Below are 20,217 nucleotides of genomic sequence, written 5' to 3'. Positions count from 1 at the left end.
ATGGCATATCATAATATTGGTCATAACGCCAAGAAAGGTTTTATAATCTTCAACAAATTTGGTCATTTTCAAAACAAACGGGATGCCACAAATGCTAAAAAGTCATATCTCTAAATCTGGATAACCAAGTGTCACAAAATCTGGTACAAAGGTTATAGTGGTCCCGGCACCAGCCCAAATAACAGCCAGAAAACTCAGAAAAGTGTTGAAAACTATTCATTGTCCTTTAAAAAACACTCAGGGACAGAGGCTAAATAAATGGTTATAGCTCACTGGAGAACACCTGTATTTAACTCACTGCATTGTCAAAAAATAAATCCTCAAGTTGATTTTGGCTTCATCCAACTAAACACACTGTTTTAGCTGAAGCTTTTATTTATTTATTTATTTTTCTTAGTCAATTTGTCATTCCCACACAACAGTGATGCATAATTGTGACAGTTTACGGTAACAGCAAGAAAGCTGAGGTTCTCCTGAAAAAAATGGGTAACCCTTCATTTTACAGGTCCCTAACAACGTATGAACTATTTCTAATTAGACGTTAAGAAAAAAAACTATTACACAGTAACGTGGCTAATAATTATACAACAACATATTTGCGTTCATATGTATTTACATGGTACCGGACCTGTAAAGTGAAGCGGGTCTATTTTCTACAATTCAATAGTAATTCCTATAAGGCCACAGTGCTTCTCAATTTTGAGAATGCACTGTGGACGTTGGAAAATGAGTCTATGACCATGCAGGATATGCTGGAGTATGTATCTGACACCACATCGGCACTTTGGGAGACCTTGTTCACTGAGGTGTCTTCCTGTACCCCCCCCCGTACCCCCCGGCCCTCCCAGCCCTCCCAGCCCACCCTGAATGCCTGGTTACCAGCCGTTCGCCAGCCCATCCCAACAGCCCTGGCTGAAAATGTGGAGGTTCCCTCTGCTCAGGATGGAGGTGACTTGGTTTCTTCTGCGGCTGTGGCAGAGGAGGCTACTGTTACGGAGGGGGCCAAAGGCATTTTGGCAGAGGATCTCGGTGTCAAATCCCACTGTGCCCCGGCTCCAGATTATGGTCAGAGTCATAAATAACATACATACTTTTTTCTATATGTCTTTGAAAAATCAAATCAAAACATGGCTGTTATGTCTTATTATTTTGTCTTACTGCTGTATTTTGTACTTGCTTTGTGAAGCACTTTGTAACACTGTTAAGGTGCTGTACAAATAAAGTTGATTATTATTATAGATAGTTCTAGTTAGGCTCATTCTCTGTACAGTCCTTTAACGCATGTGATAAAGAGCTATATAAATAAACTTGAACTTGACCCCTTATGTGTTCTCCTGCCTGCTTTCTGCCTCCATGGGCAACAATAACTATATTGGTAGACCGCTATGTGGCTGCTGTGACCTGCTGCTCTACTCTTCTAAGATCAACCAAACTAGAGTTAAAATCCTTATCTGTCTCTGTTGGCCCGGTTCTGTTATCTACAACAGATTCATTCTAATGGGACACTTTTAAAGCAGCCGGACAGGTTCAGCTCCTGCCGTGGTGAGAGCATGGTCGTCATCAGCCACATCTCAGGAACAGTCGACCTCTTCTTCACCGGCGTCAGACCCTGCATCGTCATGATGGTCCTCTATACGAGGGTGTTTGTGGTTGCCGTGTCTCAGTCGCACGCCATGTCTTCTGTCCGTATTTCTATCCCTCTCCTGCAGGTCAGGACACCAACATCTTATCCTACTTTGGCCTGCTGTCTTGGATCGTGCTGATCAACTCCTGTGTGAACCCGCTGATCGATGCCCTGTTGTACTCCTGGTTTAGGAAAGCCATCAAATACATCTTAACCCTCAGAATACTGCAGCTCTAAGGTCAAGATACTGCAGACAGGGTGAAATGAATCTGTGAGCTCGGTCGTTTTTCAGGTTTTGGAATTTTAAGTCAGCCATTGTCACTTATCACTTTCTCTAATTACTTTATTCTGTTATCTTTTCTATTTTTTCAGTGACAAACAGCAAACCACATTGCCCTAAATCTAAATGGATGAGTGTATGTTGCGTGCTTTCTCTCTGTGTATTTAGTGTGTCATGCGTTGTGCGTACTGTGTTTGTGTCTGACAGCCAAATGATATAAGATTAAAGTCACATCTTGTTTCCCTGATTTAGAGAAATGTATCTTTTTAATTTGAATCATTGAATTATAATGTTTTGATTTTTTTTTGCTGCCTCATGCTTTTGTCTTTGCCTCACTGTCATAAACACCATGAAATCATATCAAACAAACTAGGATGCTGTCGGGGCCGACAGCAAGGGTATATCCCCGAAATTCCCCAATCCTCGAAGGCCCCATTAAGTCAAATGTAATAAAAAGCCATTCAATAATCACACAATAAGACTCCAGGGTTAATCTTCCCAATTATATTGGTTGTATGTCCCAACTATTTTTATTTCGCCAAATAATAAATTTTTTCCTTCTGTGCTAATCTAAAGTTAATTATATTATTATTACTCCTAAACACTCCAAAATGAATGGATATAATCCTCTAGGGATTGTCTCCCCAATAATAAAGAGTCGCCTATGTACCTTAACTATTTTTTTAACACTCAATAATAAATAAATATAACTAATTAAATATAGCCGCTAGCAGCGATGGCTGGGTTCATTATAGCGCCACCATCAGGCCGATGGGGGTCATATTTCTTGTGGGTCTCATTGAAGCCATACTAGACCATGGTGCAAAGTTTCATGGCTCTAGCATTAACCAAAAGCCAAAAGAGAAAAACAATAATAATAAAAAAAGTAACAGTACAAAAATTTATTGATTAATTTATTAATAATTATCACAGAAAGTGCAAACTTCATACTTTTTGTGCGTCTTTAAAATCCCTCCGTGACTCCTCAAAGCCATCCATTACTACCATAACTAACCCTAACCATATTAGAATTTTTAGAAGGAAATTATAACCTATATATAATATCCTGTATGAATATTCTAGGAATTTAATAGAATTAAAAAATAAAAAATACATAAAATACCTTATTACAAAATAATAAGGTTATTATTAACTCACTACTGCACCTACACTATAAGTCCCTGTAAGGAATATTAGAAGAATATTATAGTGATTTTTCATTAGGAGTTATCTCTGTCCTAAACCGTTTGATGGCTAACGACATTGTGAAAAAGAGGAAGAGAAAAGAGGCAGAAGACGAGAGAGAATCATTAACATCTAGATTAGTAATAGTCGATTCAGGGGACAAGTGCCGTTATTTTTTTTAATCAATGGAGCTGATTTGAGTAGTATCTTACCTTATGTTTTATGATAATATGCATATGATAATAGCCCCCCACCCCAACCCCCCTTTCTATCCTTTGTATTATAATATTGTAAATCCTCAGTTCACACTCCAGATCAGTGGGCGGCGGTACTGCATCCGTAAATTGTTTGCCAACCGTCAATAAATCCAAAGAAGAAGAAGAAGAAGGTAGAAGCCATAACCCATTGGTTCTGGGATTATGTTCAACCTTCAAAATTAGATATATTTTAAACATTTAAAGTATGTTACGAACATTGTGTCGGGCCGGCGGTGCCCTTTTGAAGGTAAAGTGTTTTTACGTCAGGCACTATTGGCACCAACACAGGCTTTCTGAGCTAGTAGAACGCTAGCCGGCTAGCTAGCATATACTTGCTAATTTGCATGTTACTTATGCTAGCTAGCTAGCTTAGTTGGTAGCACTTGTCACTCAGGGAGAAGTTTCCCTGGTTTCCATCCATTAGCATTAGTATGGTTATCATGCGTTCGTCGCGTCCGCGACATAAGCCTTAAGCCTTATATTTGTATCAATAGCTATTTATTTCAAACATTACCAAGTAAATTTACACGAGGTAAAAAGACAATGTAGCTAACATTATTGCTGTCAAGCTGGCCTTTACTTTCTGGTTTCAATGCATGCGTTTTATTCATACCACAGAATTGATATAGGCTACCACCTACAATTACCTCATGATATACCTCGGTCATTTTATATTTGTGATAATATCGGATATCCATATATGCATGGCTGTCGACATTGATGGTCCTTTTGATATGTCATACCTATTCACGTGTGGTAATCATAACGCATACGTTTTTCAATGATACTCTTATGAAATGTTAACAAATGAATTCATTTCCCCTACATGCTTAAACCAATTCAGGGCTGGCGCCTATCCCAGCATGCATTGCTGGAGACACCCTGGACAGGTCACCAGTCTACTGCAGATAGACAGTCACTTACATTTATACCTGTGGGCAATTTAGAGTCTCCAATCCACCCGACTTGCATGTGTTTGGACATACAAACTCCACACAGACAGGGCTGGGGATTGAACCTAGGTGTTTCTTGCTGTGAGGCGACAGTGCTAACCAACGAGCCACTGTGCTGCGTCCTATATACTGATATGTAACCTATATACTGACTGACATATTGTTTGTTTTCTTGTCTGTGTAGAATCCCCAGCGGACGGTGCCCAGGTTGTGGGTGACTCCCGCCCAGCAGCGATGGGCCTCCAGCTTACCCATGAACACTGTGGTTCTGTTTGTGCCACAACAGGAAGCCTGGGTGGTGCAGAGGATGGGTCGCTTTCACCGGATCTTAGAACCGGTAACGCCTTTTGTCCTAACAAGTTTGGATAGGAATTGGCTACTCTGTCTCAGTATCTACATATCTATTTATCAATATAAAGATATAGAATGATGGAGCAACACCCTCCTTCACGTTCAGTTATACATGTTTACATCCCTTTTAACCCTTTTCGCCCTTTCACTTCTTGTAGGGATTGAACTTCCTCATTCCCATTCTGGACCGAATTCGTTACGTGCAAAGCCTTAAAGAGATTGTTATTGATGTCCCCGAACAGTCCGCAGTATCTCTAGGTGAGTGTTTCTTCCATTACATATCTCTGTTGGAATATATAAGTGAATGGTGTGAAAGTAAAATATTATGTATCTATTTTGGGGGGGAAATACTTAATATTCATTGGTCAATATTTAAAAAACATAGGTGATTGCATTCTCTAAAATGTTACTGTTTTATAAGTAAAAGGTCAGATAGGACAACCTATAACAATAACATAACATTAAAGTTTTATGTTCATGAATATTAAAGTAATGAATTGAACAGTCACTTATGATTATGCATTTTATACATTTCCATATCAACATGCTCTTCTATTTCCCCTGTACACAGAAAGCACTAGTACATTACATTTTCTCAGTATCTTGCTCTGTTTCAATAAAGGTTGAATGAATGATTCTCATGGCTGGACCGACTGATGTTTGTTTGTGCTTTACACAGATAACGTGACACTACAGATTGATGGAGTCCTTTATCTAAGGATCTTGGATCCTTTTAAGGTATGTGGTAAGAATGATAACTGCTTAAAATTCTGAATGTACTATGCTCTCTATTCTCCCATCAGTTATATAAGGGATGATGTAGAGTCATTATCTGCTTCGCATCGAGATCTTGAAACACTGTCACGGCTTATTTTACAATAATGTCTGACTTGCTGTACATTATCCTGCTTATTACATGGCTACTTACCAAAGACATTCATCATTTGACACGCAATAATTATTTAAATTATTTTATTACAAGCTAAATTTGAAGGTTGCGCCAAAAAATAGTTCAGCAGGACTGCAGCCATAGAAACCTAAACAAATCCGATAAGATTGCTGTTCATCCTTTAACCAGCAAAGTTTTGTGCTCTTTGAATATATTAGGAATAATATTGGAAAAATCCTCTATTATTAACCTCGGTTAGCTGAGTTTTTGTCTGCAGTAACCTCTTTTTGCCACAAGGTGGCGCCAGTTAATTTGAGTAGAAATCAATAAAATTGACCAGACTTCTTGACTGCGGACTGAAATGAATAAATGTGAAACAGCGGTCTGATACTCAGAAATAACAGACCTCACAATGCGTTCATGGGCCAATCAGAATTGAGTATTCAACAAAGCTGTGTAATAATTTGATGTAATGCAGTTAATGTAACAGCTGTGTCTCTCTCCAGGCTAGTTACGGTGTTGAGGATCCAGAATATGCCGTGACACAGCTGGCACAGACCACAATGCGTTCAGAACTGGGCAAACTCACGCTGGATAAAGTCTTCAGGGTAAGAAACAACTGTGCTGCTTAATGTGTATCTCATTGCAATATACGTAATAATGACAAGTACCTTAAACCTGCTGTCCTGCACCTCTCTGGTTTCCAAGGAAAGGGAGTCTCTTAATTCCAACATAGTCCACTCCATCAACCAGGCTTCAGACGATTGGGGAATCCGCTGCCTGCGTTATGAAATCAAAGATATACAAGTTCCACCTCGTGTTAAAGAATCAATGCAGATGCAGGTAAGATACATATGCCAACTTTGTGTTTGTGATTGTCCCCTCAGTCCTCTGTTGGAAAAAGTCACGTAGAATCAAGATCACGGTCAGAACTTCAATAGCCACAATACTTTCTCTGTAACAGTCACAGTCTCCCCAATTTTTTTATTCTTGCAGTACAAGTTCCCATATGGTCCGTATGGTTCAGGAGTAATCGCTGTTGTTTTGGCTACAATCTTGTTTTCAGCTAACCTAAGTACTATTTATACCGCTTGCAGAATTTGTATTTTCAGTGATATATAACGGTAAATTCAAACAGAAAGATCACTTTACGTAACAATTTCACCAGTTTATGAAAATAATAGCACACAACCTACAAGTGTTTTAGCATTTTTTTTTTTTATCCCTGGAGGGGAATTGTGTCTTTGGCTTCCCCCCTCTATAGAGAGGTCAGAGGTCAGGGTCAGCTACAGAACACCTGTCCCTGGAGCTGGTAGGGATTCAGAGTCTTGCTAAAAAACACTTCAGCAGGGCGAATGCTAGCTGACACGAGGGCTTGAACCCAGGCTTTCCATAACAGCAACTGCCCACCCAGCTGATGATTTGTTAAATTGGCTCAAACTCAAAAGTGTGGGATTTCCTGAAAAGATTAACGCTACTCAGACATTCACTGCATTGCCAATGATGTTCTCAATGAACTAGAGGTTGTAGTTTATCACACGGGGAAAGCTTTGTCAGTGTGTTTGCTCTTTATCGACTCTGTAGGTGGAGGCGGAGCGCAGGAAGAGAGCCACGGTGTTGGAGTCTGAAGGCACGAGGGAATCGGCCATCAATGTCGCTGAGGGCCGCAAGCAAGCTCAAATCCTGGCCTCCGAGGGAGAGAAGGCCGAGCAGATTAACAAAGCAACCGGTAGGTGCATTGTTTTTCAGAAGCACATGATGTACAGAAAGAATGATTTTGAATTTGACTCAATTGTACGCCCGATTCATATGTTCAGATGATCATATATCTGATTGAAGGTCTTGTCCACTTATGCTCTCCCAGATCCGTGTTTCTGATGCACTCTGGGATTACACTACAATGGGATTACACTTAATTCACAAAGCATTTAATGATGTGTCTGCAGACTGTGCAGAATTCATCACGAGGATCCCATTGCTCAAACATGAAACATGCAAACAATCATACATGGTTATTGATTGCAGTAATACATAACATACATTTTTGTCACAACTCAACTCTGAGTCTCTTAATTGTACGTTCAGACGGGAAGAGAGGCAAAAGGTGTCCTTAAGGGGCTTCACTTAATTGCACAAGCTTGTTGAATTGACTTGAAAAATAAGCAATTAGTGTGACGACATGCAAGCACATTTGATCACACCACTTCACACAAGTCCTGCTTGAAGCTGATTGGCTTTTGCTCTACTGCATTAGGTATTTCTTGCTCAAGCTGAAAAATGTCAACTCATGCAAACGCTGCTTCGCTTCAGTTCATGCTAATTTCATTCCACCTAAAGCAAAGCTGTGTCCATTTCGCTCTGTTTGCTTCCTTCCTTTGACTTTGCATGCCACCTCAAAGTTTTTCCCCCTGTGTTCAGTCTGAAAGTACAGAGATTTAATACTGTCATGCACTGAATGCATGTTAGTCAACTACAACAACCGTAATTCATTACGCCTATGATGCAACATGTGATGGTACAAACAGTCAATGCTCCTTCCAGTTGAGCTCTGTCTGTGCTGACAAAAAAAGAATAGAGAATATAGCTTCTGAAATGAATCTAAAATAAAAATGTACTTGTGTGGCTGTTAATTTATAATATAATAAATATTGGAAAACCCTGGTGATCCTGGCCTGGCTGTGTTCCCTCTAGGTGAGGCCCAAGCTGTCTTGGCCAAAGCAGAAGCCAAAGCCAAGGCCATTCGTCTGCTGTCAGATGCTCTGGCCGAACAGGTGAAACAGATTTTATGGCTTCATTTATTATTATAGAATTACAATATTATCATAAGCCCTGTGTTATCTGGAAATGTTATCCAGAGTATTCACAATAACAAGGACATTTTGACTGTGTTGTGGACAGAATGGAAACGCAGCGGCCTCGCTGAGTGTTGCCGAACAGTACGTCTCTGCTTTCTCCAACCTTGCCAAAGAGTCCAACACCGTCCTGCTGCCCTCCAACACTGGGGACGTTACCGGAATGGTCACACAGGTACGTGTGTTTATCTGCATGTGTATATGCATGCCTGCCAATCAGCCCATCTCCCTGTGCTTTGGGATCTATTTTAGGGATGGAACGGTTCACAAATGTCAGGGTACGTCATAGCACATGTCTCGGTATTGGGGTCATGGTTTGGTATGGTTTCAGTACAGTCAGAGAAAAACTGCAACTAGCATCTGTAAATTTGTGTTTTTGTGTGTTTGAGAAATCATATATATTGCATTTTCTCTTTACAGTTAGAATTAGGTGTTATGAAATCATTTCTGAATTTGTAAGCTAGTAATGAAGCTGGTTGCACTCAGATAACCTAGGTAACATACTGTATATACAGCTTATGGAATTATTTTTACTAGTTTATGAAGAAAATAATCACACAACCTACAAGTGCTTCAGCTCTTAGGCTCAAGTTACTGAAATGATTAATCCTACAGTTGTTTTATGTGCACATTGAACCAAAGATGGTGTGATGGAAATGTTATCTCCATACAAAAGCTTCTTTCAATACAGTTAACTACTGCTGCATATCTCTGCGGCTTTCCTCCTCTTGATCTACAATGGTAACAGTTCCTATCCTGTTCTCCTGCCCTCAGGCCATGACTATTTACAGCGCGTTGGCCAAGCCCAGGCCGAGAGTTGAGAGCGTGAAGACGGAGTCGGAGGAGGAAAAGAACGAAGAGCTTGAAGCCCAATCAACGTTAACCCAATAGCTGAGGACACTGAACTGTAATAAGACACAGAAAACAGAAGAAGCAGTTTTCCAAAATCACGAGGTACAACGGCAGCGCTGTGTGAGCTCCGTCTGGTGCAAAGGACACGCTTTATCTACTGCAGGGCACAGGATCTTGAGACAGAAGAACAGGAAGAAATAGCACTCTATAAACAGAGGGGATGCCTAGCCTTGGAGGGCTGGGAACAACATCTTCAAGAGAGGAACTGTACTATTCATGCCGGTTTTTTTTTATGTTGGTCAGGTGTTGGACCTGACCTAAATTCACTGTTATGAGTAATCACATCCGTGGTGAGTCATAATTGCTCCACAAATATGGCGTGATATGGTGTTAGAGTTACACATAGACAAATCAGGAGATCTACAGCTTCTGAATTGCCTCTCCCGATTTGAATGGACGTCTCTGAGTGAAATTACATACCGATGTGACGAAACATGTTTTCAGGTCCACATATGTTTTACATGAGTCACATTTCAAAGATGATTCACATCTGGCTGGTGAAAAAAGATCATGATTGAATAGAACTTCAAGAGCAGTTATTCCTGTTTATTTTGTATTTTTCTATTTTACATAAGACCCTTTAAAACTGAAGTGACCAGAGATATGGTTTGGAATATGGTTCAACTGAATCTCAAACCACTTGTTGTGTAAGTTGTGTGTATGGAGAACCTGTTGTTTTAGGAAGATGGGATGAAGCAAGATACTGCAAACTAATGACGTATTTTGGGTGTTGACTGGGAAATGGAAAAATGACTGGCTGAGGGAAAGATAGCCACATTGTAAGAAAAAGAGAAAAATAAATTGGTTGTAAAAGGCGAGTTGGGTCTGTTATGCTTATGGGTCCGTTTTTTTTGGCCACCCAGTATTAGTTGGGTTATTACAGAGGAGCTGTAGTGAAGTAGATTTACCACATCTGCTAAACTAGACTGCAGCACCATAAAACACAAGTGGTTGAAGCAGAGGGATTCAAAGAAAGAAAGAAGCAGAATCTGCATGACTCTTGCCCATTAAGTCCAATTATCAGAATAAAACCTGGCTCAAAAATCACACAAAACAGAACAATGTTGTAGTAGTCAGTGGACTGGGGCCATTGTGGTCAAAACTACCACATGTTATGAGATCAAAGTGTTTGATTGCTGTCTTCTGTAAACTACAACTTCAAGCACCTACCGTTACAGCCTTTTTTATTTACTTTTTTTTTTTTTTGGACAAAACAAGAGCGCCCAGACAGTAGCAATTAAAATGATTCCTGTATCCCTAGAATATTCATGCTTCATCAGGTGATGGCTTTCCAGACGGGCAAGAGTCATTCAATAGTTTAACTTATTGAATTCAATTTTTTTCTTAGCTGAAAAAAAAGACTCAACTCTACAATAGAAATGTTTACAGCACACAGAGTTCTGTGCTGTGTTGTTTGTTTTCTCTACACATAGAGCCTCAGAGAGCAATAAGAACAAAGTTGGTTCCAAACATTGCAACAGTATGGTTTCTCCACTGTGTGAATCGTCATGTAGTTGAGTTTATTTCCAGATAAAATTATATATATTGAAACGAGAGGAAAAACACAGTGTGAAAGCAAGACAAAACAAGGGACTTATCTTAAGTCAAGGGACGCATCTCACCCAAAAATAGAAAGAGAGAAGAGTCAAGATGACAAACAGGGACACGGGTGAATTGAATTAAGCTTCACAAGATCTCACTTAACTCTGAAATTTCTTCTGTGACCAGAGCAACAATGTTATATGTGATCTTGGCTGTGTGAACAGGGGCCAGGAAAGGAGTGTTTTGGAAGCCAACTGTTGAGAAAAAAAACTTGATAGAGTATTTGGGATATTTGATTTTGGTGGCCTCGCCCAACATGCACTAATGCAAATCCAAACGCTAATGTTCTAATTTTTAAAATTCAGCTGTACATTTGATCCTTTTGGGGGTTTAATGTTTCATTGTTTGAATTATGTCCAATGTTTCAAAACCGTGCAGTGGACCATAATTCACTGTTTTTCCTGCCATCTTGGGCTAAACCAGCTGAGCCAGGATCATAAGCTAATATTTAATGGGTGCTGTGGGTGCCTGGCACCCATCGCCAACAATATAGAGAATCCCTTGGAATATAGTAATATTGGTAAAAATTACTTATAAGGTAAATAAACATTATGAACAATCATCGAATATTTTCCATTGCTAATTCACTCTTATAGCCTTTATCAACACAGTCATTGAGAAATTTGCAAAGATGAAATATAGAACAATTAATTTGTAGGGTTGGTGCAATATGGCAGATTTGAGAAAACAATTATGTTGCTGTGATATTGAGGCACCTACATGACTTAATGTGAGTTGGTAAATAAGTTCACTACATGTTGGCTAAATGCTTATGCTGTTTAGCTCACTGGGAATTAGCGCTGCGTTTTCTGTAGCATAATCTGACTAGTGGAGCTGAATACAAGGCTTGACTTCAGTGTTACGGTGCTTATGGTCGGCTCTTTGAGACTCACACCCAAAATGTCACAGGAACAAGGAAGAGCAGAGTGGCTTTGAGAACACGGAAAATAGTAAAGAAAATTTGTCTTTCGGAATCAACGACAGAATCTGCATTGATTTCTTTAGTGTGTGTAAACCCGAATACGACATTCTTTCAAAAATGGAGTGGTTCTGAATAAATCCTTTAAAGGAAACGCTGCAACTGTCTGGTGTCTCCCCAGAATTTAACCCTTAACATCTTGTTATAATTATTGCAATTGTCTGGTTTCCCTCTGTTATGAGGGAATGCTTGGCAATTTTCTATGATTCATGGAACACTTTAACACAAACTGTGCAGCTATTTGGTTTCACTGCTGTGTGGATTCTTATATGGGCCTTCATATGTCAACTGATTGAATCCTTTACCATAAATATTACAACTGTAACAGACCTGCCAACCCTGTACAACTTGTTGTGAGATTCACAGCAGTAGCATAAGCCGGTTATGACCACAAACACGACTGCTGTGTGCACAAAACATTTAGTAACTAGTTGGGCATGTAAATACAAATCTATAAATAATAAAGAAGTAGAATTAATTGTAATATAAAGCAATGTTGACCTAAAAAAAAGCCACATTTAAACATATTTAAACAGAAATTTACATTTTCTGACAGCTCTGTGTGCTTCAAGTAATAGTCTACATTTTTCATAGCTGAAGAAAATATACATAATTGCTTCTTAGTTATGTAGTCTTTTTTAAAATCTTTAACATAAAACTTTTAGTGATAATTGCATTAATATCACTAATTAGAAGTCTAATTTAAGATTTTTGTGTGCCCTTGAAATCACCTTCCATTCTGTTAGTTGTATTAATTCTCTTTTAAGAAAAGTAGCCTGCTCCTGTGTGACACCATGTTCAAGGGAATTAAATCATTTTGTTGTATTTTATTGTAATTTCCTAGCCTGATATTCAGACTGAATGGCCATTTCTTTACCACTCCATTATTCAGGCTGAGATTTCCTCCTCGTTAGCCCCTTTCTTTGTGGGGGGGTTGATTTTCCCTGAACCAATTACTAGTGACTGACATACCTGGCCGCTCTGACGTTATTTTCAGTCACACTAATGCTAGGCATATTTACTAACTTCACCAAGAATGACTTTCAACAAATCTATTCTGCCGAAACGTCAATGAAAACTTTAGTCCCGCTCACAAAGGCATTGATTGGCTCGATTGTTTCTCTGAGTGAGAACAAGACGTTGACTAGAGCAACACCAGACTCTCTGAATCGCTTGGCAAAATCTGAAGACGAGATGCGATTCAGGAGTCTGGAACCAGGCTACATAATCTACTGTCATTGTAAAAGGAAACAGGGTCCAAGTGGGGTTCCACAGGTAGCACACGTTTCACATAATAACCATGAGTTTATAATTATTATTTTAATAAAGAATGTAATACAGAAAGTGATACTTGATATCTTAGAAGAAGTCTATATATACAGTACAGTATATGTCTGTAGTTTAATTAATTTTTGAGTTGTTAGGCAATGTACCTGACCAAACAGATGATGCAAGCCAACAAATTCACAAAGAAATGTGACTCCAACAGCCATGATTCCTGTAAATGTTGTGTGAAGTGTGTCTCACTCAACCTGCACTCAGGCATGTAACAATATAATGTAATATAATGTCTCTAAGCGAGTGTAAGGTGGTGTGCTGGGTTTTTTTTTTCCCAATGAAGCGTCTTCAGAAAGTTAATCTTTGTCACAGATAAGCCTGCTGGCTATTTCAAAAAGTGCATGATTCCAGTAAATCACAGCAAGTATGGTGGTAAAAAGTGTATGACTACAATCATATTACACTGCTTCTTTGATTTTTATTTTTTACCACATCCTCAATTAAAGTGTAATAAACTGCTGCTGTTGGGCATTTGGCTAGCACTCTCACCAGCGCAATGCATGGGAAAATGTTTTTTTTAAAGGTTGAATCTGTACTTTGTTTCCCAAAGGATAAGAGGTTCAAAAGGCACCGCATACCAGGAATGACTCATCCAATGACTATATAAAGAGAAGAATGATATTTGATGCATCATGACAGTGAGGAATGCTACAGCCTTGTCTTTTTGTGCAAAACACTGTATAACCTACAATTTATATACAGCCTACAGTTCTAAAATCAAAACATTTCTAAGAGGTGCACATGTGTTAGTAGACATTGTAATATTTCTTATTGGCTTGTGACAGAATCATTTTACAAGATGAACACATTATGGGCTCTCTGTTTTGCAAAAACACTCACCAGACAGATTTTTTAAACATTCATCAAGTTCAGAGCAAGATGGATTTGTTAATGTTGCTAAATGAGGGTAATAACAGAAACATTCTCATCCTCCCATACTATCATAGGTGATTTCAACAGCATTATGAGGTAGACCTGTTAGGCTGTTGGTACAAACTGGTGCAGGAATGTCTCATTTTCCCATTGTATTACTTTGATCCAAACCATGCTGTCAGGACATTCTGGTCAGGGGTGGGGCCATTCAGTGTTTTTTTACATGACTTTACATGACTTGACTTTGGTTTTGGTTTGGTTTGTTTGTTGAAAGCCTTCAATTACAATGGAAAAGTATTTTTTGCATGAGGGTCACCAAAGGTTTTATCAGAGCGGTCCAAATTCTTCCTTATAAGGGAAAAAACTTTGATCCTTTCCTCTGAGAGAGACAGATTTCAAAGGAAATGTCATCACATATTCACAGACGGAAATTTGTAGCAGCAGGTGAACTGGTTACTGCCACTTTTCTTCACTTATTATCAACACTGGCATTGGACCTCAAAACTCCTCCATCAGCAGGCCTCTGGGTTTGTAGGTTACTTGGTCGCTGCCATAGAATTGTAATGGCTAGAACAAAGCTTTAGGTTACCAGGGTAACCCCGGTTCTCTGATAACCGAGTGAGGTATCTCACTATGGGAAGCGTGACCAATCATGGAAGCTCCAATAACATCATGTCTGTCGTGAGACAGACCAATCATCTTGAGATGCACGGGCCAGCCCGTCCCCCTTCGTAAGCGCCCGCGGCGCTGCACCCGTTATTCTCAAGCGTATTTCTTCCACGTACCCTATATATGCAAGCAGGGCAGTGTTGTGAGATACCTCACTCGGTTATCAGAGAACCGGGGTTACCCTGGTAACTTAAAGTACTCTTTCAAACCTCATTCGGTATCTCACTATGGGAGATGTGGCCCACTCCCAAATTGCATGCTCCGAAGCCCATAAGACCTCGACCCGAGATGGGTCGACACCACAAGCCCTCCCCATGGGCTAGCACACAATTAACATGAACCCACACTCAGGACTGAGTGAGCCAGTGAAGACTCTGTCACGTCCAGGTGGTAAAACCGAATGAATGTGTGTGGGGATGCCCAACTAGCAGCGGCACAGATGTCCATCACAGAAATGCCCCTGAACAGGGCCCATGAGGTGGCCATACTCCTGGTGGAGTGAGCCCGTAGGTTCTCCGGGGGCTGCAGTCCACGACTCTCATAAGCCAGAATTATAGCCTCTACCACCCAGTGTGACAGGCGCTGGCGAGTCAGAGCCCTCCCTCTGTGAGAGGGCGCCCAGGATACAAAGAGCTGGTTACTCTTTCTAAGTCCCTTAGTCCTGTCCACATAGATGCGTAAAGCTCTCACAGGACAGAGTGAATTAAGCTGCTTGTCACTCTCCTCCGCAAAAGGCGGTGGGTGAAAAGCAAGCAGCACCAGCGTGGGGCAGCTGTAGGCAGAATCGCTAACCTTAGGCACGAAAGCCGGGTTAGGGCGCAGCATTACCTTCCCATAGTCCGGGGAGAACTGCAAGCAGGATGCGTGCACAGATAGCGCATGTATTTCACTTATCTGTTTGGCTGACGTCAGAGCCAGCAAAAGGATAGTTTTTAGAGAAAGCAACTTTAAATCAGCACAATCCAAGGGCTCGAAAGGCAACCCTGAGAGCGCCTCCAAAACAGTTGGCAAGTCCCATGACGGAACTAAAGGTTTGCGCGCGGGCCACAGCCGGCGGGCTCCCTTCATAAACCTCTTTATCAGAGAATGCTGTCCGACCAGCGCATTCCCAAAACCCACATGGCAGGCTGAAATTGCAGTCAAATCGACCTTAATGGTGGAAAAAGCTTTACCATTGTCCAGTAAATGCTGCAGAAAGCATAATACATCCGGGACAGAACTCTGGAACGAAAAGATGGCTCTAGCCTCACACCATCTCTCAAATACGCGCCACTTAGTTAGTTAGTTTTATTGTCCCCGAGGGGAAATTCTTTTCCACAAACTGTACATCATAAGGAGAACCAACAATACACTTTACACACATCATCACACAACAACAGTAGACAGTAACTGTGCATTACAAGGAGAAACCAACAATACACCTTCCACACATCATCACACAACAATACCAGGCAGCAACAATACGTAAGGTATAACACAGCAGCACATAGTAGTGGCGGGCAAAAACAACATAAAAAGACAAGACTCATAGTTCCCTCAACGAGTCACCCTGTTTAGGGCTGCTATGGCTGCGGGTATCAGGCTTTTGCCAAAGCGAGCCCTTCTGCACCTCAGGGTCCTGTACCTGCGCCTAGAGGGCAGTACAGTGAAGTGGCGATTGAGTGGGTGTGTGATGTCCTGTGCTATTGTATTTGCAATGCGTGTGATGGCCTTACAGTTGAGCTCTGAGAGGTTGGGAGTGGGAAGACCTATTATCTTGGCAGCAGTGTTGGTTATGCGTGTAAGTTTATCATATAATGATCGCGTAGATGGTGCCCTCGCGCTTTGAATAGCCTCAATCACCCTCAACGGGAGACCCGACTCACCCGAGAGCCAGTCATTTGGGTGTGGGTGAAAAATCTGTCCGTGCACCTGTGACACCAAGTCTTCGCGTAACGGCAGCGGCCATGGCTGGCTGTGAAGGAGCTGCACCAGCTCCGCCATTCCCAAGGGGACACCGGTAGTGAACATTTCCGGGTCTCTCCAATGACGGAGAGCCAGGAGGCATCCCAGGGAAACCCCCACCATATGTCTGAGGTGACGTCGTACATCCAGACGCAGCGAGGATACCCAGCGCTGGAAATTCCTCATTCTCAGCAGCCCCTGAGGAACGACAGAAATGGCTGACGCCATCAGCCCTGTCAGGCGGAGGCAGGCTCGTAGCGAGATAGAGTTTCCCCGGCGAAACAGAGCCAGGTGCTGGCGAAATTTCTCCACCCGAACTTGTGACAGAAAAGCCCAAAAAGAAAAGTCTATTTCGAGGCCCAATATACTCTGAGTGGGAGACAATACGCTCTTTGCGTGATTGACACTGAAGCCCAAGCTGTAGAGCCTGCCTAACAGCGCCTGAGTGTCTCTCTCTGCTTCCTCCCCGCTGGGAGCGCAGAGGAGAAAGTCGTCCAGATATGCCAGCACTCTGAGGCCCGTGGCTCACATCGGATTCAGAGCTGCTTCCACACACTTGCTGAAGACTCTCGGGGCGAGTGACAGCCTGAATGGTAGGGTCTGATATTCGTAGGCTACGCCCTTGAAGGCGAACCTGAGATATTTTCTGTGTGCTGGATATATGCTTATGTGAAAATAAGCATCCTGCAGATCCACTGATGTGAACCAGTCACCTGGTCGAATCGAGCGGAACAGAACGAATTGTGTGTGCGCATCCTGAATTTGTATTTCCGGAGGTGTGAATTGAGGAAGCGTAAGTCCAGAATTGGACGTAATGAACCTCCCTTTTTCGGGACGAGAAAGTACCGGGAGTAAAAACCCAGACTCCTCTCCTCCTCCGGCACAATTTGAATTGCCCCTCGGCTTAAGAAAGAAGAAATTTCGCTCTACGGGGGGAGCCTCTGCGGCTTCCCCCGTGGCTTCTGAGAACAGCACACCATTGAAAGATGGTGGTTTTGCTGCGAACTGGAGCCTGTATCCCCTGACAACGGTTGTAAACACCCAGGGGTGAGCTGCGCATGCGCGCCATTCTTCCGCTTTGACAGTGAGAGGACCTGGAGCAGCTGCGCTCTCTTGTGGCAATAGACTGTCCTGCACTTTTTGGTTTTCTCTTTTCTTTTCTTTTTGAACTGCTCGCTGCGCCCTCGGCTTTATGAACGAGCCTGGCTGCGTCAGCGGCTTCTTTATTGAAAAACCATGTAAAGTGCTTGGTGTGAGCACTATGTGACACTTTCCCACTTCCCTCTGAACTGTCCCCGCAGGGTGTTGAGGGGGGATATGTGAACTGAGTAGCACTGGGGGAACATGTGCTTTTCCCTATCTGTGAACGGGGTGAACATAACGGGCTGTTACACAGCGCTGACCGGGACACTGGTCTGGATCCTCTCTTCTCCGTCTCTTGGGGGGAAGAGGAAATTGACAGTCTGTCCTGGGGAGGCTCAGAGCAGGGATGTCTCTGAGTGCTGACTGCTGAGCCTCTGTCTCCACTAACCACAGCTCCTAAGTCGACCGCCTCTTCTTCCCCTCCGGTGGGCGGGATGGGCGGTTGGTGGTGGCGGGCTAGGTGTCGTCTTGCGGGGAAGGCAGAGGTCGAAGGCCTCCCCCTGCTTCTTCCTCAGGTCACTAGTCTGTTGCATTGCAGTAACAGCTTCTCCAAATAAGCCCCTAGCCCGTGACGGGTCGAACGGGGAGTCCACTATGACCTGTTTATCCTGGTCAGGCAGGCTGGAGAGGTTCAGCCATAGCGATCTCTCCCCCACCACAGCCAGGCCCATGACGCGGCCACAGCCCTGAACCACACCTCTGGACACACGGAGGATGAGGTCAGTGACGACACATATCTCCTCCCAGATAGTCGGACTAAAAGGTGACCCATGTCCTGAAAAAGCTCAGCCTGGTACGCTGTCAGCAGGGTGATCACGTTTAGGTTTTTCATCGAATGGGCTGCTGATTTGTACACCTTTTTGTACATGGAGGCGGTGAAGCGCTCCATCTTGCCCGGGAGGGCGGGACCCACCGTGGCGAGGGTGGACTGGTGGCTGGGATGGAGGGTGGGATGAGCCACCGACTGCTCCACTACCGGGGGGTCTGCGAGCCCCAGCACCTTGCTGTTGGCGACATCCAGGCCAGAGTAGCCCTTGACGGGAACTCTGTGTCGAAATGGTTTGTCCCAGTACCACTTCATCTCCTTCATGCATGCCGGGACGGCGGGCATAAGTTGTTTCGCGGAGACCTGACGAGAAGGCAGGAGTTTTACCGTCGTATAAATCCCTCTCCTCCCCCTTGTCATCGAGTGATGCGGGCCAGTCGATAGCCAGCCTGGTCGCTGCCCACTTACACACCTCGTGTAGGTCGACTTCACGGGGGACAGGGGAAGGCTGCGCCTCCCCACCGACAGAGCTGCCGGGCCGCGACGTCTGAGCGGGGGAATGGATGGCGTCTTCATCATCCTTCTCATTCTCGTCGCCGAGGAGATCCAGGTTAACATCATCCTCGTCCTCCTCTCCACTGCCACGCTCGTCCTCTGAGCCGAGGAGTTGGTCGAACAGCGGGGGAAACTCCGTATCGGGGTCATCCACCATATCAGCCCAGCTAGTGCTAACCGTAGCCGGCTTGTCTCTGGGCTTCGCCGCGGTGTCGGAGAGGCAAGGGTCGGCTTTTGAGGCCGCCGACACTCTCAGGCGACACTGCAGGATCCTCATCGGCATGGCGCAGCAGTATTGACAGCACTCGGAGTCCGCGAGCGATGCCTGGGCATGCTGAACCCCCATACATGCGATGCAGAGGGGATGGGGGTCCCTCCCCAATATGGTGAAACCGCAGGCGGCTGAGCAAGGGCGGGACTCGACGTCCTTACTCTTGCCGCCACTCGGGGTCCCCTTAGAGGATGCGGTTGCCACGGCTAGCTAAAACCTTGACAGCTAGCAGCAGTGAAAAAAGCACGGCTAACTAAAAACATTGACAGCTAGCAGCAGTGGTGGAACTAAAAAACCTTGATGGCTAGCTAGTTCCGAGAGCAGTATAAACAGGTAGAAGTCCGCTACAACGCGACGACCCCACCTGAATAAAAGAACTTTTCGTAGCAAAAAGTCAGTCCAATGCAAATCCCGACACCGGACATCCACGCTCGGTGACTACCTTGACGGCTGCATCGGAGAGCAGTTAAATGAAAAATCCGGACCGTCAGGGCAGCTGAGGAGCTCGTATGATCTTCACGGTGGAAGAAAGCGAGAATAACGGGTGCAGCGCCGTGGGCACTTATAAAGGGGGACGGGCTGGCCCGTGCATCTCAAGATGACTGGTCTGTCTCACGACAGACGTGGTGTTATTGGAGCTTCCATGATTGGTCACGCCAGAAGGCGCTTCCCATAGTGAGATACCGAATGAGGTTTGAAAGAGAACCTGATGTTATACACTAATAAATGTTCTATCATCTCTAATTCTATGTTGGGAGCGTTCAGTTCACATGA

At 43.2% G+C, this 20,217-nt stretch overlaps 2 protein-coding genes across 2 annotated transcripts in view; one reads left to right on the top strand and one right to left on the bottom strand.

Annotated features, from left to right (window-relative positions):
* Nucleotides 1–20,217, bottom strand: part of hemk2 (HemK methyltransferase 2, ETF1 glutamine and histone H4 lysine) — a 43,977-nt gene that overhangs the window by 8,471 nt on the left and 15,289 nt on the right. The window contains exon 3 of the mRNA XM_071917583.2: nucleotides 6,211–6,319. The gene's annotated coding sequence lies outside the window, so the exon portion shown is untranslated. The remainder of the gene's footprint in view (nucleotides 1–6,210; nucleotides 6,320–20,217) is intronic.
* LOC139926374 (stomatin-like protein 2, mitochondrial) lies at nucleotides 3,466–10,121 on the top strand. Its single transcript, XM_071918093.2, has 10 exons — nucleotides 3,466–3,593; nucleotides 4,484–4,636; nucleotides 4,809–4,908; nucleotides 5,330–5,388; nucleotides 6,046–6,147; nucleotides 6,248–6,382; nucleotides 7,124–7,268; nucleotides 8,231–8,310; nucleotides 8,438–8,566; nucleotides 9,166–10,121. The coding sequence occupies exons 1-10, from the start codon at nucleotides 3,552–3,554 to the stop codon at nucleotides 9,280–9,282; spliced, it is 1,062 nt and encodes a 353-aa protein (XP_071774194.2). The 5' UTR covers nucleotides 3,466–3,551; the 3' UTR covers nucleotides 9,283–10,121.

The sequence above is a fragment of the Centroberyx gerrardi genome, chromosome 21 (genome assembly GCF_048128805.1).
Source record: "Centroberyx gerrardi isolate f3 chromosome 21, fCenGer3.hap1.cur.20231027, whole genome shotgun sequence".
Classification (NCBI taxonomy): domain Eukaryota; kingdom Metazoa; phylum Chordata; class Actinopteri; order Beryciformes; family Berycidae; genus Centroberyx; species Centroberyx gerrardi.
This window is presented reverse-complemented; position numbering and strand designations above follow the sequence as displayed.